The sequence below is a fragment of the Equus caballus genome, chromosome 9 (assembly GCF_041296265.1).
Source record: "Equus caballus isolate H_3958 breed thoroughbred chromosome 9, TB-T2T, whole genome shotgun sequence".
Taxonomy (NCBI): Eukaryota; Metazoa; Chordata; class Mammalia; order Perissodactyla; family Equidae; genus Equus; species Equus caballus.
In genome coordinates, this window is record NC_091692.1 from 58,340,394 (window position 1) to 58,366,629 (window position 26,236).

Below are 26,236 nucleotides of genomic sequence, written 5' to 3' on the forward strand. Positions count from 1 at the left end.
TCACGGTGATAGGTTTTGACCTATAACTGCTACTAGTGATTTGCATTGGCAGTTGTATGTAGGTTAGGTTTTGGCTCTTCAGGGCTCCATCACTCTCTCATTTGTTAAAAGAACTTAAAGCATAGACCATAGTGAAGTACTACCCTTGTATGACTTTAATTTTGGCCTATGAAAATTTATAGAAATTTGGCTTCATTTCTAATGGCTCCAATCCAGATGCCAAAATTACTCCATTGCTGGGATATCCCTTGGGTGGACCACTGAACATGTTATTTATTAGGAACAGCTGAAAACCATCATCAACATTCACATACTATGGCAACAATAATGCCAGTCAAATTTCAAGGTAACTCCAGGTTTCAGAAAGTTATGAATCTCAAAATCTGTCTAACTGAACTCTTATTTGTATTTTTACACATATTTATCATGTGAAAAAGCTAGTGGCTTCTTTACTTTCTGTGATTTTACATTGCCTTTTTTAGGTTATAAATTAAATTCTGAGTTCTGAATGTTGGTGGAGACATGTTTATAGATCAGGAGTCAATCACTTTAAAGTAAAAGTACAAATTCTGTCTGGATGGTGGAACCAGAAGTAGGAGATGACCCAGTCTAAAGGGTCCATATGATGGAGTGTATGTTGAAAGCAAGAATTCTTTTATACCTGCAGTGCATTTTAAAAGGACTTTCCAAGTAATAGTTAATATTTTAATGACGTCTGTTAAGCTTCCAGAAAAACACAGTTCTCTAGTTTGCAAGATTAAGGAAGCATGGCCAAATGCATGTTGATACTTTGGTTTTTACTGACATCTTTCATGACTGCATGGCTAAAGCCATGAAACAGTAGGCGCCTGCCACTTTCTTGTAGGTAGTTATATTTAGCCACTACATCTGGCCTTTGTTACTAAATACGTTTTTCTTGTCACTCTAACTGCTCCATCAAATTGGATCTTCAGTGGTCTGGCAGTTTTTGAATGACTTCTTGGAAGCTGTGAAGCCCTCCCTAATCAGGAATATCTGGGCAGGTCTTGTGATATGAAGAAAGATGGCACATCTCTTCTAAGTGAGAGAAGAGGATTATAGGACGATTACACGACATCTTCACAATTTTTATCTTCACAATAGTGGTGTGTTTAGTGATGAACAAGCACTGTAAATCAAGAAGCATGGGAAATTTCCACATCCTTTAAGAATGTTTAGTATAAAAGAGGAAGGAAAATAAGCTGTCTTTTTGCAGTTCTTGGGAGAGGTGACATTAACCATTTGTTAAAGGTTGGATTTATGAAGTTCATCAGCCTCTAGGAGCATTCTTCATGAATGGCCATCCTTTGTATGATGTCAATGAAGGTTGTTTAGCAACATATCAAAATAGTTTTATGAAAAGATAAATATGTGTTTCATTAATCCCAAGGAAGGCTTTCTGAAATGTATTTTCTTTATAAATAATTACTGTCATTTTGTGAAACTTATGACTTCTTAGGGTGCGAAAGAAGGAAAAAAGCTAACTTTTCAAGAAATTTGTGATTTAATACCATCTGGTCAAGTGAGTTGAAAAACCTTATATTATTTTGAATGCCTTCTCATTCTCTTGGGAAACTGGCTAACCCCTACAATCTGTCTCCCATGTCAAATGGCTCTGAAACTTTGATCTTCTCAAACCCGTTTGCCAGATGTAGTGGATAGAGCATGCGTGACATTTTGTGTGTCAATTCAACCTGGCTGATCGGAAACCATAATTTAATCTTGTATGACTTTTATTTATAGGCATTACAGCAGAAGTTCTGGTGGTGACCTCTTTTGATGAACTGCAGAGAAGGGCCCCAGAAGCAAGAGGGAAGATTGTTGTTTATAATCAACCTTATACCAACTACTCGAGCACGGTCCAATACCGAGTCCAGGGGGCGGTGGAAGCTGCCAAAGTCGGGGCTTTGGCATCCCTCATTCGATCGGTGGCTTCGTTCTCCATCTACAGGTTGGTCATGATCATTTGAAATCCTTTCAACAACCAGGGTTTTTCATGAAAGGGAAGCCCTTATGAAATAAAAACAAACCATTCAAATGAAAAAATACTGATTGTTCATGGAATTTCCCCTCATTCCACATTTGGTCATTTGTTTGTAATATCTTTGGCCTTTTCAGGATTCCAAGCATCATTTGTGCATTCCTTTAAAAAGCTTTCCACATCCATGATGATCCCATAACATTCCTTATATAACCAGTATATTATGTATTTTCACTGGAGGGAGAACTGAATTCATAACTGTGTTTCATCGACTTCAGAGGAAGCCAGGCTTTTTTCCATTGTTGCTAGAGAAGTGAAATAAAAATAAAGTGGGTAATGTTGCGGCCATCTATTGTGTAGTGGAAAGAGTTGAGGAAGCAGAGGACCTTGGATATAGAGCTGGTTCTGCTCCTGAACAACTGTGTGGCCTTGGAAATTTTCTTAAACCCTCTGGGCCTCTGCGTTCTCCTCTGTAAATCAGTAATGATGAAGAATAACAGATTTACAAAATTATTTTAAGAATAAATGAGGTAAAGTTTTTGAAATATACTTGATTGTCTATAAAGGTCTATATAAATGACTTGTGGTATTGTTTGAGGGCAACATAAGTTTTGTCTTTTTCTCTGTTGTTCTGATTGAGGTAATTGTGAAGTGCCTTATTGACCCTCAGTCATAGAATCAAATTCAGCATTGCAGTGGATAAAAGGTCTAAAAATTGACCTGCAGGCATGGCCTAGTTTAATAGCTAAAACATGGTAATGTCACACATTAAGGATAAAATATTTGAGAAACATGGATAAAAGAAGCACCATTTTAGTGTTATAGCCTGGTCTCTCTAAGATAAAAAAAACATGAAAAAATAATTGCAAATAGGGTTTATTTGGGTCTCGAGGTAAGATCTTTAGTATCTATTGTAAAGGAAAGTTTATTTATTTTGCATAATTGCTGTTTGTAGCTGTAGACACAGCTGCTTGACCTTAATTAGCATGCTCTACCCTTAAAAATAAAATGATTGAGGAGGAGACTTTAGCAACTAGGAAACCAAGTCAGGAGAGAGTTGTCCAAAAGTGCAGAGATAAAAGGAAAGGGACATATTGCTTTTACAGGGATAAGGTATCTTCCCAAGAGAGGAAGATGGGACATGTTAAAACCACTTATGAGAGGTTTTATGAGAGAAAAACTAGTTCCACTGATGTCATAGTGCTAAAAATAACGTTCTTTGTAGTCTTTAAAGCTTTGGTGACTAGCGATATAATGATTGGACCATATTCTTTTGGATGGTTAATCTTCCCAAGAGGAAGTCCTAAAATGGCTAGTTTACTTCCCAGAATACCTCAATCACCCCTTAGAAAAACATACTCAGCAAGCTGTGATCATTCACCATGATTTCATTGGTCATGAGACCTAAATTATGGAGCTAGTCTGTTGCTTTGTGAAACTGAGTGATTGCCAGAAATATTTATTTAAGAACTACTGCTTATAAGACTAATAAATTCCCAGATGATTTAATGCACTGCAATCTGCCAAGGCTAATTGGCATTTTTTTCTTCTGGTGTAATGAAGACATCTGGAAACCCAGGCTATAACCTAGGAGCCCCGGAAGAGTTTTATCCAGCATAGGACTTAGAAATCTGTTGTTAGCTTCAAAGGTTTGTTCAGCAACTTGTAGTGTGTATTAAAAATACATTTTTATTAATATTTCTAGATCTAAACTGATTATAATTTTTCACTGATTTTATAGCCAACCATATTTCACTGGACTCTTGACTTTTATGAATCCATATTTTCAGCATTTATAAATACATAAAAACATTGCCCTTTACATAGTACTTTAGAATCTTTCATATGTGTCATCTTATTTGTTCTGACAAAAACCCAATGGACCAAGCAGAAGGGGTGTTACCATCCCCACTTTACAGATAGGGAAATAGAAGTTCAGAGAATTCAGCATGTTAACATGTTTAAGTCTTGCATCCTGAAAAATAAAACCCGAAATGAAACAAACTGTCTCTTTGTCCACCTCTAGCTAATTGTTTCTTAGAGCCAGTTTTCCTTAAAGAGTATTTTATGTTCCTATCTCTAATTCTCATCTCTCATTCACTTTGTAGATAATTTTAACCTGGCTTTTGCCAATACTGAAATGGAACTTGTTAAGGTCAAAAATAGCTGCCTAGTTGTCAAATATAATGGACATTGCTCAGGCAATCTTATTCACTTCTCTGAAGCATTTGTCACTATTGACTGCTTTCCATAAGCCTTCTCTTTGGCTTCCATGGCTTCTTTCTCATATTCTCTCCTCTCTCTCTTGCTCTTTCCCATTTTCCCTCTTTCTTCCCTATTTTTCTGGCTTCTCACTCTGAATATTCTATCTGAGCAATCCCATGATGCTTATGACTTTCACCACCACTCTTTCCAAACCCACCTCTCCTCTCCATACCACTGTCTAAGCTCTAGGTCCATACATCCAACTACCTGCTGATTCTTCTTTTGAATGTTCCACAGCCATCTCAGTTTTTCCAAAATTGAGCTCATGCTTTCACCTCTTTCTCCTGTATTTGCTATCTCAGTGAAGAGAATGCCATCTATTCTGCCTTCTAAGTTAGATGGTCCTTGGTTACTTTTTTCTTTTCCCTTATCCATCATTTCTAGTAGTTACTACATCTCCTAGGTTTTGCTCTTTATCAGACATTTCAACAAATACGTATTGAGCAGCTCCATTTCCCAACATCACTCAACATCCTAGGAGGCAGGAATCACTAACACTTTCCCAGTGCACCACCTTTCCTCAAAATTTCATGACTTTGCATATGCTTTTTCCTCTGCAACCTTCTGTTCCCTTCCTCACTGTCTCACACTGTCTTTCAAGATTCATCTTAAATGTTTCTTCTTCTGGGGACCCCTGCCTGATATCTGGCTGCAGCCCAGGTGAGCTACCTGTTCCTGGTATTCCTACATCATCCTGTGCTTACTCTGTATCATAATGTCTTTGAGGTAGTTTTGGTTCATGCTTTGGTAGGGAAGACTAACTGTTGTAACAAACAACTTAAAATCTCAGTCGCTTAACACAATAGGAGTTGATTTCTTGCTCACATAATAGTTCCAAGAGAGTGTTTAGCAGGTGGCCTTCTATTCCTTTCCATCTTGTGGCTCCATCGCCTCTAAGATCTATGTATCCAGCTGGCAAGTAGGGAGATAGAGAGAGAAAGTCGATAATCAAAAGGGAAGTATGTTCTACCTCACTTCTACTCACATTTCACTGGCCAGAATGTAGTTACATGGAGGCTGGGAAGTTTATTATTTCTTCATACCTATGGTGATGGTAAATGAGTTTGGTGAACTGTCAAGTCTGTCCCAATTGCCTGACTCTATACTATACTGTAAGTTCAAGAAAGACATGGATTATATTTTTTTTACCACTGTACCCCCATCATCTCATATAATGTTTGTTACGTAATAGTCACCCAGGAAATGTCTATTGAAGGAATGAACTTGTCTAAGATTCTGGAATCAATTGTGGCAGGGCTCTTATGACGAACCAGGTGACCCGATTCCAAGTACTCTCTTACCAAACTGTGTAGCCTCTGTACAGTAAGTTCAAAACAACTTGAACTTTTAGGGACCTTTGCTCTGTATTTGGAGAAAAATATCCAGATGCCTAATATTCCAGATTTTATCCTTTTTCTGCCACACCACTCATGAGCAATAATGTTTTGAGTTGCTGATTGAGTAAAACAGCTCCCTTCTCTCTGACAGACATTTCACCCATAGCCCTATGGGACTGGGTGATATTGGATTCCATCTAGGAGTAGTATGGAACTTAGCAACACTAGAGAACAGAATAGAAATTGTAATTTGTTGCTGCTTGATTTCAAAATTAGAGAATCTCCTAAAGGATGAGAAATGTGTTTTATTTGACTTGACCTTTGTCAGTGCAATTATCAATATTTGTCAGCCATTTTGGAAGTACAACAGTCATATGGTTACATGACAGATGTCCTCAAAAGACGTCTGTAAAAAGTCCATTAGTTATTGCCAGAGTTATCTCCAGGTTCATTGTTATTTCTCTGTATTCCCATTATTAGTGTTCTTGTGCTCAAATTTACTTCAAAGAGAAGATTTTTCCTTCATTGATGCTTTTATAGTGAATTTTCTTTTATTCACCATTGAGTATCAGCTGGGACTCCCATAAGATCTTTTTTAGTTTTTCTGTATGTAAAATTCCTTTTGCCTTTGTTGTAGGAAGATACTTTAAGGATAACGGTAATTAATAAGACATTTAAGTTCTACAGAGGAAAGCTTCTTTATGGAACCATTTGTCTTACATTATTTCTCAAATGAATCATGTTTTTTTAAAGAAATATTTATTGAGAGCTTACCAGTTGCTCAGAAGTTGCCAGGTGCTAGTTTTACTAAGATGAATTAGATATTTTTTTTTTTTTGTATTTCAGAAATATTCTATCTGGCTAAAAGTGAGGAGGGTAAGCTTAAAATATAAATGACTGGTGTAATGTATTTTATATTATTGCTAAATGTGTGATTGGGGGAAATGTATGAAGGAAGTAAATTAACATTTGTTAAGCACCTACTTTGTACTATGCTTTAGAGGCTGAAATAGTTTGTTTCAATTAATTCTTTATGCAACTCAATAGAAGTAGATATTGGTATCTCTATTTTACTGAAGGAGAAACAGGTTCAGAATGATTAAATGGCTAGTGAAATTACACAGCTAATGAAAGAACTAGGATTCATACTCAGTCTCTGGCTCTAAATTCCACACACTTTAGATTACACAAAGCAACCAGCAGAGCTAATGCTGTAGGAGTCCAGAAGTGATAGGCAGAAGTCTGATTAGGGCTGGCTTCATTAAGAATGTGGGTTTTGGTTGTACTCAGTGAAAAAGTTGAACCTGAATGAGAGAGTAAGGTGGAAAGACATTCTATACATGATCAAGGCAAGAAGGTGGGAGTGCATGATGCACTTGGGTAATATACAAGTAGGCCAGTTTGGCTGGAGCCAGAAGGTTTCATAGGAAATCAGAGAAATGAAATTTTAGGGTGAATGAGACCAGGTTATGAAGAATCCAGAGTTCCAGATTGGGGAGTTTAAGTTTAATGTAGAGGAAGTGGGGAATCATTGAATGTGTAGAGTTGGGGGATGATGTTTTAGAGCAATGTTTCTCTAAGTATGGTCCCTAGAGCAGAATCTTCAACCTTGCTTGGGAGCTTTTTGATATGCAAATTATCAGGCCCCACCTGAGACCCATTAAATTGAAAAATGCTCAGGGTTGGGACTTGGTGTTTACCCAGCCCTCCAGGTGATTCAGATGCATGTTTAAGTTTGGGAACTACTGTTTTAGAAAGATCAATCTGGTAACTGTTCATAGCGTGCTTTGAGAAGGAAAGATAGGATACTGCTCTAATAATGAAGATGTAAAATAAGGAGGGCATAGATGATGACAGTGGGACTGGAAAGGAAGAGACAGCAGTTGGGATAGTATGAAAAATTACCAGAATTTGGGGACTGCTTGCATTTGAAAGGGGGAAGGAGGAGGAGTCAAAGTTTACAGGCAGGGATCAAAAACCATGGGATGAATCTGTGTTCAGTTTAGTCTAATATTTAAAAATCATGAGTTTTACATAAAAATAGGGGTTTGTGGTTTTTTAGAAAAAAACCAGATCTGGCAACATCTGGTATATTCCATAAGGCAAACTTTAGCTGAGTTGATTAGCCACCAAGTCCTTTTGGTTGATAGGATGTGCCCTCTCAAGCCTGCCACAATTTCAGTTTCCCTCCACTCATCTTGGGGACCGGAGAATGATGAGAAAGAAATATAGAGGTCAGGAGGGGGAGCTGATTTGGAGGCAATGTGACCAGTTTGGTTTTTAGACTTGAGTTTGAGGCTACTGTGAGATAGTCCCATTAATCTGGATTTTATATTTTGCAAGAAAAACTGTTAAGCATTTCCATTTCTCTATTATCCACTTTTTGGATTACCCAAGGCAATTTAAAATTCTAGGCTAGTTTCTTTGCAATGCAGTACACCTTGGGACTTCTGCCTCCAGTTTTCTCAACATGCTAGCTCAAGAATGTACAGTACTTTTTACACTAGCCCAAGGAAAATATAATTCAGAAAGTAACTCTATTGAGGCCAAATTGTCTCTCATACTCCCATTGCCAAATATATGTTTTTTTTCCCAGTTATTTTCTCCATTGCCCCAGATAATTGAACAACAGACTGTAAGTTTTAATCAGCCAAGGAAGCAAAAGGCTCTCCCTTCACTTTACTGTGAAAATTGCATCACCACACTGGGTAAGAATTCATTGAGGTGGGAATGAGTTGTTGATAGAACTTGGCTTTGTAATTACCACTGGTTTATGTTTTATATCACTTGGTCTTTGTGTGCTGCACTGACAGAGTGTAGTGAAGAGGAAGAGGAAGAGAAGCAATCCAGTTTGAAGATGACTAAGATCTGATTGAACATTCAGCTGGAGAGAGAGAGATGAGTGAATCCAGGTGATGCTTATGAAGTGTCAGAGAGGGAGAATGTTATACCATCTGGTAAGAGAGCTGTGAAAAGGTATATAAATCAATCCCTATAATGATACTTAATTAATACAGAGTTGATAAATGACATAATTGAAGCACTGGTTGGGCTACATCGGAGAGTTAAATAGCTTCAAAGAGGGCTCTGATTAAAGCCATTACAATTTATAAAACATTCTTCATCTTAAGAAAGCATCTTGATGAGATTTAACATGAACATTTTGTAATCAGAGGCCCAGCTTAAAACATTCAGAGCAGAGGTGAAATGTCTTAAGAGGTCTATTTTGGATGATTTTTGAAAGCCAGTTAGTCTCAGAGAGTAAAAAAGATTGTCCTCCCTCCCTTTGTTTTTTTAATGGGAGAAAATGAATGCTGCAGCTTCACACTTAGACTGTCTTTGATTTTTGATGTCCTGGTGGTTTGGTTCTTTGGAGTGACCTTAGCATAATTAGCTATCAAACTTGATTTAAATTGTTTTGAAATATTGTTGCCCTTTTGGGGGCATATGTGCCTGCTGGTGATTATGAAATCAGGAAAATAGCACCATGACTCAAAACGGTGCAACTGGGCCAGGCTTGATTAGTAGGCTCTTTTCCTTCCTTATTTTGTTTTTGTTTAATTCACTCTGGAGCTCATAACAGATGCACAGTAATCAAGCAGAATGCCAATTCTCATCATTTATGCAGGTGGAGAGCCACTGTGCTCCCAAGGCGGGGAACCAGAGAAGACCCACACTGGACGCTGCATTTTTTTCTTCTCATCATGCTTTTCTTTCCCCCTCTCTGATTTTTGAAAGGCAGATTCTTTGTTTAGAAGGCCTTTGTTAGACATTCCAAAATGTTCTTTAATCACTGAATTCTTATTATTGCTTCAGGTGATGTGACAGGCACCCTACTTCCTAATGGATAGAGGCAGGCAGTGCACTCCGGAGCCCCAATTCTGGAGTTGCTGGGCCTGGGTCTTCGTTCAGCCACTTGCCAGATGTGTGACCTTGGCAAACTGTGTAAACTCTGTGCCTCAGTTTCATCTGTAAAATGGGGGAAATAATTGTACCTTTTTCCTGGCATTTTGTGAGGATTAAATGAGTTATTATTGCCTGACACTAAGTTTTACATACATGTAAAGTGCTGTCATTATACAGTCTTGCTAACTAATGTGGATATACTTAATGAATAAAAGAGGAAGGAAAGGAGGGAAGGATGATGAGAGGGAGGGAGGGGAGAAGAAAGACAGGAGGAGAAGAAGGAAGAAAGGAGGGAAGAGAGAGAAAGAAGAACTTTGTCTAACCTCACTATTGTAATTGCAGCTATCTGGTTGGGAGACAACCCCTAACATCATCTTGCCATTTTGATCTCCATCTGTTCAATTTGTGCAAACTCTCTTGGGGTTTTGTGTTTCCTAGTCTGTTTCTGCCTCTGGACTGGAAGTTCTCCTGGGGACATACTGTGTGTCCTATTCATTTCCGTGTCCCCAGGGCTGTGCACAAGGCCTGGCACACAGCTGTGCTGGGATGAATGAATAAAGACTTACAGGCAGCCCATCCGGTTTGCTAACATGTAAATTCAAGGTGTCACCATTTCACATTCATAGAAGTTGAATAATCATATAGATGAGGTGACTAACCTTTTGAATTGCTTCTTATCAAAAATAAAATCTCTGGAACTTGAGAGGAGATAATATGGTTGTGTAAATTTTGGTAAAGTATTGCAAACTGTGTATTACGATGATATTTTGTGAGGCTGCCATAATTAATGGTCTGTTTGCATTCTTAGTATGGACTCTCATTTTTCATTTGCTTGTAACCTTGATACAAAAATTTATTCTTGGCTGCTATTTTCCATTCATAATTTAAAAATATATATAAATGTTCACCTTCTATTTTCCAGCTTTCTGATTATTCAAAGCATAAGCTTAAGAATCACATCACTGTGGCATGTTTTTCTGAATCTCTAGTGATAAAAAGAAATTAATGCATTTTGAATTTGGGTTTCAGGATTATGACAATGTTGTTTGCTTATGCAATGCCCTTTGAAAAATGTCTAGTGTAGCATATGAACCAAAAGAATCGTGAATAGCCTGGAGTCAGTCTTTTATTATTGCATGTGCTTTTGTTCTCTCTCTCTCTCTCTTACTCATGAAAGCTAAAGGTGACTTTTTATTTTATTTTTTTTACTTTTTATTAAGATTATGATAGTTTAACACCTTGTGAAATTTCAGATATACGTTATTGTTTGTCAGTCATGTTGTAGGTGCGCCATTTCACCCTTTGTGCCCACCTCCCACTTCCCCTTTCCCCTCGTAACCACTAATCTTTTCTATTTGTCTACATGTTTATCTTCCACATATGACTGGAATCATACAGAGATTGTCTTTCTCTATCTGGCGTAGTTCGCTTAACGTAATACCCTCAAGGTCCATCCATGTGGTTGTGAATGTGACAGTTTTATCCCTTTTTATGGATGAGTAGTATTCCATGGTGTATATATATATATATATATATATATATATATATACACCATATCTTCTTTATCCAATCATCAGTTGATGAGCACTTAGGTTGCTTCCACATCTTGGCTATTATAAATAATGCTGCAATGAACATAGGGGTGCATGGGACTTTTGGAATTGCTGATTTCAAGTTCTTTGGATAGATACCAAGTAGTGGGATGGCTGGGTGATGTGGCATTTCTATTTTTAATTTTTTGAGAAATCTCCATACTATTTTCCATAGTGGCTGCACCAGTTTGCATTCCCACCAGCAGTGTATGAGGGTTCCTTTTTCTCCACAACCTCTCCAACATTTGTTACTTTTTGTCTTGGTGATTATAGCCATTCTAACGGGTGTAAGGTAATATCTTAGTGTAGTTTTGATTTGCATTTCCATCATGATCAGTGATGATGAGCATCTTTTCATGTGCCTATTGGCCATCTGTATATCTTTGTTGGAGAAATGTCTGTTCATGTCCTCTGCCCATTTTTTGATCGGGTTGTTTAATTTTTTTGTTGTTGAGTTGTGTGAGTTCTTTATATAGTATAGAGATTAACCCTTTGTCGGATATATGACTTGCAAATATTTTTTCCCACTTGGTGGGTTGTTTTTTCATTTCAATCCTGTTTCCCTTGCCTTGAAGAAGCTCTTTAGTGCGATGAAGTCCCATTTGTTTATTCTTTCTATTGTTTCCCTTGTCTGAGAAGACATGGTAGCCAAAAAGATCCTTTTGATACTGATGTCAAAGAGTGTACTGCCTATATTTTCTTCTAGAAGCCTTATGGTTTCAGGTCTTACCTTTAGGTCTTTGATACATTTTAGTTTATTTTTGTGAATGGTGAAAAAGAATGGTCAATTTTCATTCTTTTACATGTGGCTGTCCAGTTTTCCCAGGACCATTTGTTGAAGAGACTTTCTTTTCTCCATTGTATGCCCTCAGCTCCTTTGTCGAAGATTAGCTGTCCATAAATGTGTGGTTTTATTTCTGGGCTTTCAATTCCATTCCATTGATCTCTGCACCTGTTTTTGTACCAGTACCATGCTGTTTTGATTACTGTAGCTTTATAGTGTGTTTTGAAGTCAGGGATTGTGATGCCTCCAGCTTTGTTCTTTTTTCTCAGGATTGCTTTAGCGATTTGGGGTCTTTTGTTGCCCCATATGAATTTTAGGATTCTTTGTTCTATTTCTGTAAAGAATGTCATTGGGATTCTGATTGGGATTGTGTCGAATATGTAGATTGCTTTAGGTAGAACGGACATTTTAACTATGTTTGTTCTTCCAAACCATGTGCGTGCAATGTCTTTCCATCTCTTTTTGTCGTCATCTATTTCTTTCAGGAAAGTTTTGTAGTTTTCGTTGTACAGGTTTTTCACTTCCTTGGTTAAATTTACCCCAAGGTATTTTATTCTTTCTGTGGTGATTGTGAATGGGATTGTGTTCTTGAGTTCTTTTTCTGTTAGTTCATTATTACAGTATAGAAATGCTACTGATTTATGTATGTTGATTTTATACCCTGCAACTTTGCTGTAGTTGTTGATTATTTCTAATAGTTTCCTATGGATTCTTTGGAGTTTTTTATATATAAGATCATGTCGTCTGCAAACAGCGAGAATTTCACTTCTTCACTGCCTATTTGGGTTGATTTTCTTTCTTTTTCCTGCCTGATTGCTCTGGCCAAAACCTCCAGTACTATGTTGAATAAGAGTGGTGAGAGTGGACACCCTCGTCTTGTTCCTGTTCTCAGAGGGATGGCTTTCAGTTTTTGCCCATTGAGTATGATGTTGGTTGTGGATTTGTCATATATTGCCTTTATTATGTTGAGGTACTTTCCTTATATACCCATTTTATTGAGAGTTTTTATCATAAATGGATGCTGGATCTTGTTGAATGCTTTCTCTGTGTCTATTGAGATGATCATGTGGTTTTTGTTTCTTAGTTTGTTAATGTAGTGTGTCACGTTGATTGACCATACCTGTGTCCCTGGTGTAAACCCCACTTGATCTTGGTGTATGATCTTTTTAATGTATTGCTGTATTCGGTTTGCCAGAATTTTGTTGAAGATTTTTGCATCTATGTTCATCAGTGATATTGGCTGGTAGTTTTCCTTCTTTGTCTTGTCCTTGTCTGCTTTTGGGATCAGGGTGATGCTGGCTTCATAGAATGTGTTAGGAAGTGCTCCATCTTCCTCAATTTTCTGGAATAGTTTGAGAAGGATAGGTATTAAATCTTCTTTGAATGTTTGGTAGACTTCTCCAGAAAAGCCATCTGGTCCTGGACTTTTATTTTGGGGGAGGTTTTTGATTACTGTTTCAATTTCTTTACTTATGATTGGTCTATTCAGATTCTCTATTTCTTCCTGATTCAGTTTTGGGAGATTGTATGAGTCTAGGAATTCATCCATTTCTTCTACGTTGTTCAATTTGTTGGCATATAGTTTTTGATATTATTCTCTTATAATCTTTTGTATTTCTGTGGTATCCATTGTGAATTCTCCTCTTTCATTTTTAATTTTATTTATTTGAGTCTTCTTTCTTTTTTTCTTAGTGAGCCTGGCTAAGGGTTTGTCAATTTTGTTTATTTTCTCAAAGAACCAACTCTTTGTTTCATTGATCCTTTCTACTATCTTTTTTGTTTCAATTTTATTTATTTCTGCTCTAATTTTTATTATTTTCCTCCTTCTACTGACTTTGGGCTTTGTTTGTTCTTCTTTTTCTAATTCTGTTAGGTGTTGTTTGAGATTGCTTATCTGAGATTTTTCTTGTTTGTTGAGGTGAGTATGTATTGCAATGAATTTCCCTCTTAGGACTGCTTTTGCTGCATCCCCAATGAGTTGGTATGGTGTGTTTTCATTTTCATTTGTCTCCAGATAATATTTGATTTATGCTTTAATTTCTTCAATGATCCAGTGGTTGTTCAGTAGTATGTTGTTTAATCTCCACTTATTTTCCCTTTTCCAGCTTTATTCTTGTAGTTGATTTCTAGTTTCATAGCATTATTGTTGGCAAAGATGCTTGATATTATTTCAACCCTCTTGAATTTGTTGAGTCTTGCTTTGTTTCCCAACATATGGTCTATACTTGAGAATGTTCCATGCACACTTGAGAATAATGTGTAACCTGCTGTTTTTGGATGGAGTGTTCTATATATATCTATTAAGTCCATCTGGTCTAGTTTTTCATTTAATTCTACAATTTCCTTGTTGACTTTCTCTCTGAATGATCTATCCATTGGTGTTAGTGGGGTGTTGAGGTCCCCTACTATTATTGCATTGTTGTTAATATCTCCTTTTAGTTTTGTTAATGGTTGCCTTACGTACTTTGGTGCTCCTGTGTTGGATGCATATATATTTATAAGTGTTATGTCTTCTTGGTAGAGTGTTCCTTTTATCATTATAAACTGCCCTTCTTTGTCTCTCTTTATCTGTTTTGCTTTGAAGTCTACTCTCTCTGATATAAGTATGGCGACACCTGCTTTCTTATGTTCATTATTAGCTTGGAGAATCGTCTTCGATCCCTTCACTCTGAGTCTGTGTTTGTCTTTGGGGCTGAGGTGTGTTTCCTGGAGTCAGCATATTGTTGGTCTTATTCTATAATCCATCCTGCCACTGTGTCTTTTGATTGGAGAGTTCAATCCATTTACATTCAGAGTGATTATTGAAATGTGGGGGCCTAATGCTGCCATTTTATTGCTTGTTTTCTTGTTCTCCTTTGTTTCTCGACCCATGATTTTTGGACTACCAATTCAGGTAGGCAGTTTTCTTTATTGGCTTTCTTCTTATTTGCAATTTGTGTCTTTATTCTTGTTATTTGTTTAGTGGATGCGATGTGGTTTGTATAAAACATCTCATAGATGAGATAGTCCATTTTCTGATAGCCTCTTATTTCCTTAGATTAAGCTGTTCCATCCCTTTACTCTTCCCCTTCTAGGTTGTTATTGTCAGATTTTTTTTTCATTCTTGTGTTGTGAGTTTGTGGTTAAAATGACAAGATTATATTTATTCTTGGTGTTTCCCTTTCTTTTATCTTTAATGTTATACTTAGCGTTTACTAACTTGTTCTGATGGAGAGCTGCAGCTTTCTGATTTTGTCTTTCTACTTATCTCCTTTGCTCTGGGTTTTGTAACCCCTTTCCTTTTCTTTTTTCAGGTATGAGGGTCTTCCTGAGCGTTTCTTTTAGGGGGGGGTCTTGTGGTGATGAACTCCATTAACTTTTGTTTATCTGGGAAAGTTTTTATTTCTCCATCATATTTGAAGGATATTTTCACTAGATAGAGTATTCTTGGCTGAAAGTTTTTGTCCTTTAGAGTTTTGAACATATCATTCCACTCTCTTCTAGCCTGTAAGGTATCAGCTGAGAAATCTGCTGACAGCCTGATGGGGTTCATTGTAGTTTATTTTCTTCTGCCTTGCTGACCTTAATATTTTCTCTTTGTTGTTGACTTTTGCGAACTTCACTACTATATGCCTTGGGGTTGGTCTTTTTACATTGATAAAGTTTGGAGATCTATTAGCTTCTGTCACATGGAGTTCCATCTTTCTCCCCAAGTTTGGGAAGTTCTCAGCCATCATTTCTTTGAACACGCTTTCTGCCCCCTTCTCCTTCTCTTCTCCTTCTGGCATACCTATAATCCTTATGTTGCATTTCCTAATTGAGTCGGATATTTCTCGGAGTTTCTTCATTTCTTTTTAGTCTTAGTTCTCTCTCCTCCTCTATCTGAAGCATTTCTATATTCCTATCCTCCAAATTGCTAATTCTGTCTTCTATGTTATTGACCCTACTGTTCAGAGAGTACAGATTTTCTTAATCTCTTCCATTGTGTTCTTCATCTCCAACATTTCTGATTGGTTCTTCTTTATAGTATCAAGCTCTTTTGTGACATAGCTCTTGAATTCATTGAGTTGTCGATCTGTATTCTCTTTTAACTCATTGAGTTTTTTAATGATGGCTATTTTGAATTCATTGCCATTTAGCTTATAGATTTCATTGTCTTCGGGATTGTTTTCTGGGTACTTGTCATTTTCCTTCTGTACTGGAGATTTAATATATTTTTTCATAGTGCTTGATGGTGTGGATTTGTGCTTGCACATAGAGACAGAGTTTGGTTACTGTTTCTACTTGCTTCTACTGGTGGGGCAGGGGGCAGCAGCTTTGTAATCTGCACTGACCAGGATCCCTGTCAGCTGTTTCTGCCCTAGCCTGCGCCCCTCCAGGTGATCACAGTGGCCCTTTGGGGTCTCCCGTCAGCTGTGGAGACAATCACAAGGGGGCCTCGGGTTGCTGGTGCCTACTCTTGCAGACCATTTAGACACACTCCTTCCTTAGGGTCTCCTGTGGCATTATGGGCTTTCACAATGGCTGGGAGCAGGCTCACTTAGACTCACAGCTCTGTCACCATCAGGCCCCCGGGATCTCACTTGTCCACTATGGGCTGCAGCAAAGCTATGGGTATCTACTGCGGCCTGTGGTTAGCTCTCCCAGCTGTGCCACTTCTGTCCCAGGGCCTCCTAGCCTTGTGATTGCTGGGCGGGGCCTCTCCACTAATGCTGAGCAGAGACTTTCCCTGTGGCTGCTGTGGGACTGTGGATTTTCCCCCTGGACCAAGAAGCAGTCAGGCTGGAGCTCCAAATTGTCACCGCCCACTCACGGAGTCCCAGTCAGTCTCCCTTGCCCCCTTGGTGCTACACCGGGGCTGTGTGTGTTAAATGCGGCCAGTGGGTTGCTCAGCCAGTAGAGCCCCTTTTGCCCCAGGGCCTCCCAGCCTTCCAATTGCTGGGAGGGGCCTCTCTGCTAAGGCCAAGTAGAGGCTTTCCCTGCGCCTGCTGTGGGACTGTGGATTTTCCCCATGGACTGAGGAGCAGTCTTACTGGGGCTCCAACTTGTCACTGCCCGCTCACACAGTCCTGCTGGGTCTCCCTTGCCTCCTCGGGGCCCCAGCAGGGCTGTATGTGTTAAACGTGGCCGCAGGTTGCTCAGCCAGCCGAGCCCCTTTTGTCTCAGGGCCTCCCAGGCTTCTGATTGCTGGGAAGGGCCTCTTTGCTAAGGCTGAGTAGAGGCTTGCCCTGCAGCTGCTGTGGGACCGTGGATTTTCCCACTGGGTTGAGGAGCAATTATGGGGGGCTTAGGGCTGTAGTCACTTGTTTCCACAGTTGTGCCACCAATACGCGCACATGCATGCCCTTCGTGCTGTGGTGATGCTATGAGCATGTCAGCTGGGAGAGAGTCGCTTGCAGCTCCTAGGCTGTCTGGGTGTCGGAGAGTTTTCACCTATCTCCACCTCCTCCTGGGAAGTCTGTCCACCTTCCAATGTACAGCAGTGTGGGTCTCTCAGGCGTCCTGAGGTGCTGTGTGGATATCCTTTGTTGACCGATGAATGTCCAATTAGTTGTAATTCGAAGGGGGAGAGACAAAGAAAACTGCTCACTCTGCCGTGTTGCTGACATCACTCCTTAAAGATGACTTTTAAAGTCTTCTTGCATCCCATGACCCTTTGGCTTCATTAACCCCCTTGAGAATGTTCCAACCAAAAGGTACTACCAGCGAGATTTGGAGACTAACAAAGGTAACAATATAGAGTGGGATATGGAATCAGGCAGACCTGGATTCAAATGCAGCTTTTGTCACTTGGGCTTTGTGTGACCTTATGAATGTTATTTAACCTCTGCAAGCCTGTTTCCTCATCTGTAATATGGGTAGAATACTGTTTACCTCATAGACTTGTTGAGAGAATTAAATGAGATCAAGCACTAGACATAGAACCTGACACATGGGAAGCAATCAATGAATTATAACTGATATCTTATTTTGGTTATGGTCATTGTCATCCATTTTCTCATTAGTTGTGATAGGGCTAAGCAGGGAAATTGATATGAGCTGATGTCTTACAAAGTGCCGACCTGGTGGCACAGCAGTTAAGTGCGCACATTCAGCTTTGGTAGCCTGGGCTCACTGGTTCGGATCCTGGGTGTGGATATGGCACCGCTTGGCAAGCCATGCTGTGGAAGGTGTCCCACATATAAAGTAGAGGATGATGGGCATGGGTGTTAGCTCAGGGCTAATCTTCCTCGGAAAAAAAAAAAAAGCAGCAGCACCAAAACTCTCCTCAGTGTTGCCTCCAGAGACCCTGGTTCTGTTTATGTTCTGATTTCAGGAATCTGCTCTGGTAGTCTCCTTTAGTCTTTGGTTTAAAACTCTATCCTGTCTTTTCTACCTTCTCTGGCCTCATGTTAAATGCTTGATATTGTTGTTGCATGTAGTGCCAAAGATGTGGTTACTCAGATCAGTGATGAGTGGCCAGCTGACCAAGATGCAGCAAGTGTTCTATTTTAAACACCATCCAAGCTATTTTCTTCCTCAGGGCCTTTGCACTCGCTAACCCCTTTGTCTGGAGTGCTGTTTCCCCAGCTTTTTGTATGTCTGACTCCCTTTGAATCTTCAGATTGTGACTCCAAGTTTTTTCCCTGAAAGGCCTTTCCTGACTACCCTGAGTAGAATAGCATTCTGCCTCAAACTCTCTTACCTACCACCTCCTCTGTATGCTCAGAGTCCTAATAACATTTGGTAACTTCTATCTACCTACCTACCTATCTATTTACTTGTTTAGTATGTATCGCTCCATGAGAATATGAATTCCATGGATATGTCTTTCTTGTACCCCATTATCTTCTAGTACACAAGAGATTGCCAGGCACACAGCAGGTATTAAAGAGATGTTTGTTGAATGAATTACTATTAAAAAAATCATCTAAGATCAAAAGAATAGAGAACTGACTATAAATGGATATATACTGAATTGTGTCTATTTTCTAAAGCCACATTCTAAAGCATCACAGATTTTTTCCCAACTTTTTTTTTTGGGAAAAATATCAATGTATTGTAAAGTTGAAAGAATATTAAATGACTCATATACTCTTTATAAGAAATTGCCTAACTTTTTCCAGAGAGTTGGTACCATTTTATATTGTCACTAGCCATGTATGAGAGTTCAGGCTGCTCGACATTCTCTTTTAAATCTGGTGTTGTTGGTCTGTTTAATTTTAGCCACTCTGGTGGGTATGTATTGGTATCTCACTGAAGTGCTGATTTGCGTTTCCCTGATGAATAATGATGTTGAGCACTCTTTCTTGTGCTAATTGGTTATTTCTGAATCTTCCTTTGCGAAGAGTCTGCTGAAGTCTTTTGTTCATTTTATAACTGGGTTGTTTTTAAATTATTGAGTAGTAAGAGTTCTTTATATATTCTAGATACAAATCCTTTGTCAGATATATGTTTTGCAAAAGTTTTCTCCCAATTGATGTCTTGTCTATTCTTTTTGTTTGTTTACTTTTTTGTTTTATCTTAGTGTCTTTTGATGAGGAGAAGTTTTAAATTTTGATGAATTCTAATTTATCAATTTTTTAGTTGCTTTCTGTGTCCACTCATATACCCTTCATCTACATTTATTATTTAACATTTTACCACCTTTGCTCTCTCTCTTTCATTTTCTGAATCATATGAAAGTAAGGTAGGTACAGCCATGAAGAAATAAACTTACCCATAAATACATCAGCAGTATATTTCATAAGAACAAAGACCTTCTCTAACATAAGGCAATATCATTGCCTTACCTATGAAATTTAACATTGTTATATAAATATAACATAATGTAAAGTCCATCCATATTCAGATTTCCCCAGTTGTCCCCCATTCTCAATAATGTCCCTGATTTTTTTTTTTAACTCCAGAATCCAATCAAGGACATACATTATATTTGTTGTCATGTATCTTTAGTCTCCTTTAATCTGGAATTGTTACCTGGGCTTTTTAATATTTTTTTTACACTGAAATTTTTGAAGAATACAGGGCAGCTGTTTTGCATAATGTCCCTCAGTTTGCTGTTGCTATTTCCTCATTATTAGATTCAGATTAAATATTTTTGGCATTAATTCTATATGGATAATGTTGTGTCCCTCCTATTGCATTACAAATGGAAGCAAATAATGTCAGTTTTCCTTATTAGTGAGTCTAAGTTTGATCACTTGTCTAAGGCAGTATCTATGAATTTCTTCGTTGGAAAGGTACTTTTTCTCCTTTGTAGGGGAAATATACTGTAATTATGGTGAGATGTTTTGAGACTTTGTGAATCTTATGTTCTCCAATTAAATTTCACCCAGTGAAAATTTAGCATGTGTTGATGATCCTTGCCTGAGTCAATCATTGCATTTCTGGTTGCAAATGTTTTTATAATTCAATGATCCCGCTTGCCTTTATTACCTGGCACCCTTCTGTAAAGAAGAGCTTCTGCCTTTCTGCCCTCCTTATTGTTTTCTGAGTATCCTTTATGGATTTTTAAAAGTGTATGTGTTAAAATTCATTATTGTCATTCTTTTGAATAAAGCATTAAAAATTTCGAAGTGCTTAATAAATATCAAAGCTAGTATTTTATGATAACCTTGAATATATGAAGCATTGAAAAGAATTCACTTTTTTTATCCAAAGGAATCCAAACTCTCCCAGGTAAGTCAACTAATTAGCATGGTGTAATCAATACCATTTCCTCTGAACTTTCTCATTAACAGCATGAGCTTTGGAGTAATAACTCTAAAAATAAGCTGTTTTTAGAGTTTACCATTACCAGTGTGTACCATATGCAAATGAAGATCCTTTACCCCATACATAATTGCTGTTAATTATTAAAATAAATGAGCAAAAATCTCAAAACCATCAATTGCTTCTGAGTTTCTCCAGATTTTTTCTTTTTCTTTTCTTTTGCTCTTTTTGGCTCTACAGTGCTGATGTTGAGGAGTGTGTTTTCAAAGAGTCTTTTCCAGGAGAAGTAAGTGTCTCAGCGTGGGTTTGCAGAGGCCTACAAGGATACTTTTTGGGAGGAGTTTACCTAGTTTCTGTGGTGTAGAACAGAAAACTAAATTATCCACTCACTCCAGCTTCCCCACGTCATCAGTGGTTGTGAAGGGGTGACCGGCCTTGGCTGGCAATTCAATGGCGACAGTTTAATAGCTCAATGAACGTCTGTTGCTGCACTGGTTGCTGCTCTACAAATTAAATATTTGACATCTAGGAGAAGAATTTAATTTTTAGCATTTTCCAACTTTATTCATTAAGTAAACATTTCTTAAGTGTATTTTATGTTCCAGACCAGGTGAGGACCCAAGTTTTGTAGGAATATGTGCTTATATAATTTTGGGACCTCTTTAAGAAAAAGAATGTAAAGTTGCAAGTACAAATTTAGACATAAAATCAACATTTACTCAGAATAACAAAGCAATTATAACAAATGAGAAGTTTAAGAAAGCTGCAAAATATAAACATTACAAAATTCAGAAAAATATCATAATGTTTTTATTAAATAACTATCTGTCAAGTTTCTGTATTTTTTCTACATTTTTTGCCTGCACACTCTGATTGCTCTTTATATGAAAATGCTTTTGTGTTATATTTTCTAAAGAGAGAATAAAAAGAGAAATTAGTCTTTCCTCTAGCATTGTTGATAGAAATTTGGTTTTTATTACTGATAATTTGGGAAAGTTTATTTCAGCTTTACAGATTTTTATTGGTGATATCAATTACATGTTTAAGATTGTTGTCAAATTTTGGAAAGATGCTATAAAATTTCTTTCATATATGAGCTATAAGATTTCAGGACATTATAAATTTTCTTGCACAGTGACAATGAATTGACAACATTGTCAACTTAGTTTGTTGCCTATATCCTCTTTTTAGTGGCATATAATGAATTTCTGTTACCTTATATTTGTCAGTATTTTGTGTCAAATCAATAAGAAATTTCAGTCTTTTTCCAATGTGACTTACTTTACATTATTTGTGTTATTAAATAATCTGAGACTATTCATCATGAATACTCAAAGCACATCTCTTTCTCTCAATAAATCATGTTTTGTTGTAGTCTTTTGTCTGGTATTGGTTAGGACAAAGTATTTTATGTATGCTAACATGTGATCCAATATGTTGTCACAAATAAAACAAGTGACTTCATACATGGTATGCTCACTGTTTGCAGTACAACTACAGGTTTGTGCCTACAAACACAGATTCTGACAAATTCCATTTTATATGACTTCCTCAAAAAAGAAAAATAAAATATCAAATTAGAAGACGTGTTCATAATAGAATTCTCTGAATTATTGAGTCTATTCTTGACAGGAGAGAATTTTCATTTTAAGTAGGCATTGATGAGAATTGAATCCTTCAATTGCAGTTTTACACATCTGATAATTGGAAGCATTTTTGTAATGATTCACTTCTGGATCTCTACCACTATCTCCATACTCTCATTGCCAGGTGTTGCATGACTTGTTCTTAGCACAATACGACTTCTGACCCTGTCCCTGTGTATCATGACACCAGTAGTCCTGGGAGCCATTCCTGTACCAGGATTGAGATGACAACTGTGAATCACATAAAAACATCTGCATAAATTCAAACTAATACATCCTCAAATCAACTTCCTCTTAGCTGGATCCTCAAAATGGCGGTATTCACTCCAGTGTTGTCCAATATGATGGAAAGTATGACAGAAAGGAAGTCAGAGTGGATTAAAAGAGTTAACACCTGTAAAGTGCATGGACCAGTGCTAGGCCCCTGGTGAAGCATCCAGAGATGTTAGCTGATAACACCATCCTCATCTTCACCCTTATCCTCCCCATCATCATTTCTATACATGTTTTAGTGGCCTTTTCAGTTTTTGATGGTTTGGCACTTGGAATTCTTTATAATTCTACCTATTTCTACTTCCTTTCCCTTTTAGAACGTAGATTTCAAAAATCTTAGAGCTGGATGAGCCCTTAGAGAACATCAGCTTCCCTTCATCTTATGGATGAGAAGTGTGGGGCTGATGGTCATTCCGCTAGTTAATGGCAGAGCAAGGGTACATGTCTTTTCGTTCCTGACACCATGTTTCTTTTCTCTCAAGTCTAATGGGTAGATCTCTATCAGACTTCACCCAGTCTCCCAGGATTAAGTGTAAACTAATATAGGCATGCATTGATTTAATCTCTGTGGGTCCCCACACCCACTTGATATTTTTAATAGTCAGAATATTCAGTGTGCTTCTAAAATGCCACATACTAGTGTTGCTTTGCTCATTTTAATGTGACTTTTTAGCAAAGTGAACCATATTATGAACATTCTCATAGGAGGTTGAAACTTACCTTGTGAAGAGGTGAGCTTTCCGCAGCTTTGTGTTTTCCTTTCCTCAGCAGGGGAAGAGCCTGTATGTCAGCTCCTGGCCTTCCTCTGGGGCTTGGTTTTTAATCTCCAGGGAAGCAAGACAGACAAAATATCATTTCTTCTCTTGCTAAGGAAAGAAGCTGTGAAAAAGATCTTCATTGCTTACACGCCTCACGTTGCTTAGCACGAGCTGTATCCATAACACCATGGTGGATTTAAAATACTGCTCCATTGGAATAATTTTTTAAAGCAGTTCTCATGCTCATAAATACCCCAAATAGGCATTGTGATGTTGCACCAATTTTTATCTTTAATTGGATTTGTTCCCCTGAGAAAACTTAAATTTATGGATGTATGCCTAAATAGTATCCATTACTGATCTGGATTTTTCTGCTATAAGTTTTTCTAGGAATCTTTAATCCAAAGAGAGGAAGACAAAAGAGCTAACATATATTCAACAGCTTTTAAGTATTGGGTGCTTTATAAATATCACCTAAGTTGAACACTTACAAGAGGCCAGGGAGGCAGAGAGCTTTGGATACATTTGACATTTGAGTAACTTGATCAAGATTGTATCTTAGGAAATTTTGAAAAAGGTATTCTGATTATCTGTTTTCCAACTTAAGAACTGATAGTCTTAACATAACTAAACTGGAAATAAAGAAAAAAAATACACAGATAAGGGTTTCTGTAAGATTATTTTAGTAAAGGTTGCAAAAGAGACCAAACAATGTGTTCCAGGTGAGAAGGCTGAAAGGAGGAAACTGCCAACAGAGGTACTGACACCAGTGTTAACGACAGTGGACAGGTTTGAGGAGACCTCTGCAACCTCAGGCTCTTTGCTTTGGAAGGTGGATTTTGAAAGACATCTTTGGTTGTATTTTTATGAGGCCCACTTGTTTCCTACCGTTCCCTCTTGTCCCCTTCCTCCTTCTCTTTATTCAGTACCTTCTTGTGGCAAATAACAGTTACTAAATTTGATTCCCTGACACCTTCCAGCTTGAAAGGCCAAGGCACAGGCAGTCCCTCCTGGCAACTCTTTATGATCTTTCTCTCCTTCCAGAGATTTGCCCTATGGCAGCTTCAATCCATTATCATCACTTCTTTTGCCCATATTGGCAGCTTCTCAAGACCTAGGGAGGAAAAAACAGATCTGCAAATATGCAAACCTCAAAATCAAGACAGTTAATGAAATCACTCCTCCACTTGCCCTTGCCTATTACTGAATTCTGTTCCAGCTTGTATGGAAAAAGAGCATCGCTCATGCTGTCAAAAGCAGACCAGATTTCTCCACTGCTATTTCTTCCCTTCTTGACTAAAAACAAAACAAAACACCGTATACAACAAACAGACAAAAATTATACCAGGTTGGAGTGAAGGTAGTTTGTACTATTTTCATATTTCATGTGTTCAATCATATTTCTCTTAGCAAATATGATTGGAAGTGGTGCTTTTCCTTCTTTTCTCACCTTCTGGCTTTAGATTTATAGGTGAAGATGAAAATGCACTGACTCTCCAAGAAAGAGCTCCTGCTCTGCACATAACCCTTCTTCTTGCCCTCTTCCTTGCTCCTGCTCACCTCTCTCTTTCTCTCTGCCTCCCTCTGTCCTTCAATTCAGGACTTAGAGAAATATTTCACGTTTTTTGACAGGTGTCAGACAGACAGTGTGAGCTCATTTAAGCTGAACTGTCTGGGGGAAACTAAATTTGTTTAGAAGAACAGCAATTTGGATGACAAGTGCCAGGACATACCAGATGGCACGACTGGAGAAACTCTTCTCAGGCTCCCAGCTCACGTTCCAGGTGGCCTCTCTTTCTCTCTCTCTCCTCTTCTTATTTGTTCATGATTGACCCAAATGGAAACCTGGAAATACAAATGAAGTTTTTCTTGGAAGTTTCCAAGAACGAGTTGATAGCGACCCATGTAAGATGAGGCTACATCCTCACAAAAGTATAGCCAGTACTTACTGTTACTTAGGCTTAGTACTACTGAGACTTTCCAGACCTTTTGGGCACAGATTTGAAGAAGCCTCTATTTTGAGCCCTGCTAGTTGTTTAATAAACAGATATGTTGCCCTCACTGCAAAAAATTTTGTAGTTTGAATAATCCCCAACCCTGGCTAAAGTTTAGCAATTTTTGCCAAGATATGACTAACGTGTCCTTAAATATTCTTTCCTATTTGCCACACAGTCTGATTGATTTTGTTGGCTCTCACTTGCCGGAAAGGGAACCTATGGCCATAAATGTCATGGGAAGGTATTTAGTGGAAGGTAAGACTTTTTTGGTCCATGTAAAACATGCTAAAATTCAAGGCTGGGACACCGTGGCAGGCTCTAATCTATGAATCATTATATTCTTAGCATACCCTGAGAACAGGAAAAGAGAGATCAACCTTTGTAGACACAGGCGGAATTTCTCCTCTGAACGCTGGTAATTCATGTGACATTTGCTGTTTGCTTATGTTTGTAGTGAAATTCTTTCTCTCAACCTTGCACTGTGCTGTTACTGGCCACTTAACAGACCTTCTGAAAGAGCAATACAAGTTGATGTTTTAGGTACACAAACAAAGCAGATGTTTTTAATGCTGGGCTTCGATTTTTTTTTTGGTCAATATTTGGTTCACATGAGAACCTTTATTTTTTATACCCTACAAGCTTTGACTCTGAATTTACATGTTTTCAAAGGTTTGATGTTGATAATTCAGTGATGAAACTTATTCATGGAAAAGGCTTATTGTGAGTGAAGAAATAAAGTACCAAATAGTGTAGATGACACATACTTTTCTTTATTATTTAATTTTGTACTCAGTGATACATGTTCTTGGTATTGGGATTCCCATAGTTGGGACAAAACCAATGATGGCAATGCCATACTTATGTGGAGGTTGAAGTTTCGTTAGCAACTTAAGGTGGAAATCAGAGAAAAAGGCATCTGAACCCTCCCATAGAGTTGTCACAACCTCCCTGTGATAAGATAGTACATTGTACTTCTGCTCTTCTCACCAGGGGCTCTGGGGCTTTA

General features: G+C 38.0%; 1 protein-coding gene across 4 annotated transcripts in view; it reads left to right on the forward strand.

The window, feature by feature from the left end:
- CPQ (carboxypeptidase Q) overlaps window positions 1-26,236 on the forward strand; it is a 462,573-nt gene that overhangs the window by 147,667 nt on the left and 288,670 nt on the right. For all 4 annotated transcript variants that reach the window (XM_001490623.6, XM_070222379.1, XM_070222380.1 and 1 more), the window contains one exon: window positions 1,762-1,969. In XM_001490623.6, coding sequence (XP_001490673.1) covers window positions 1,762-1,969 — 208 coding nt within the window. The remainder of the gene's footprint in view (window positions 1-1,761; window positions 1,970-26,236) is intronic.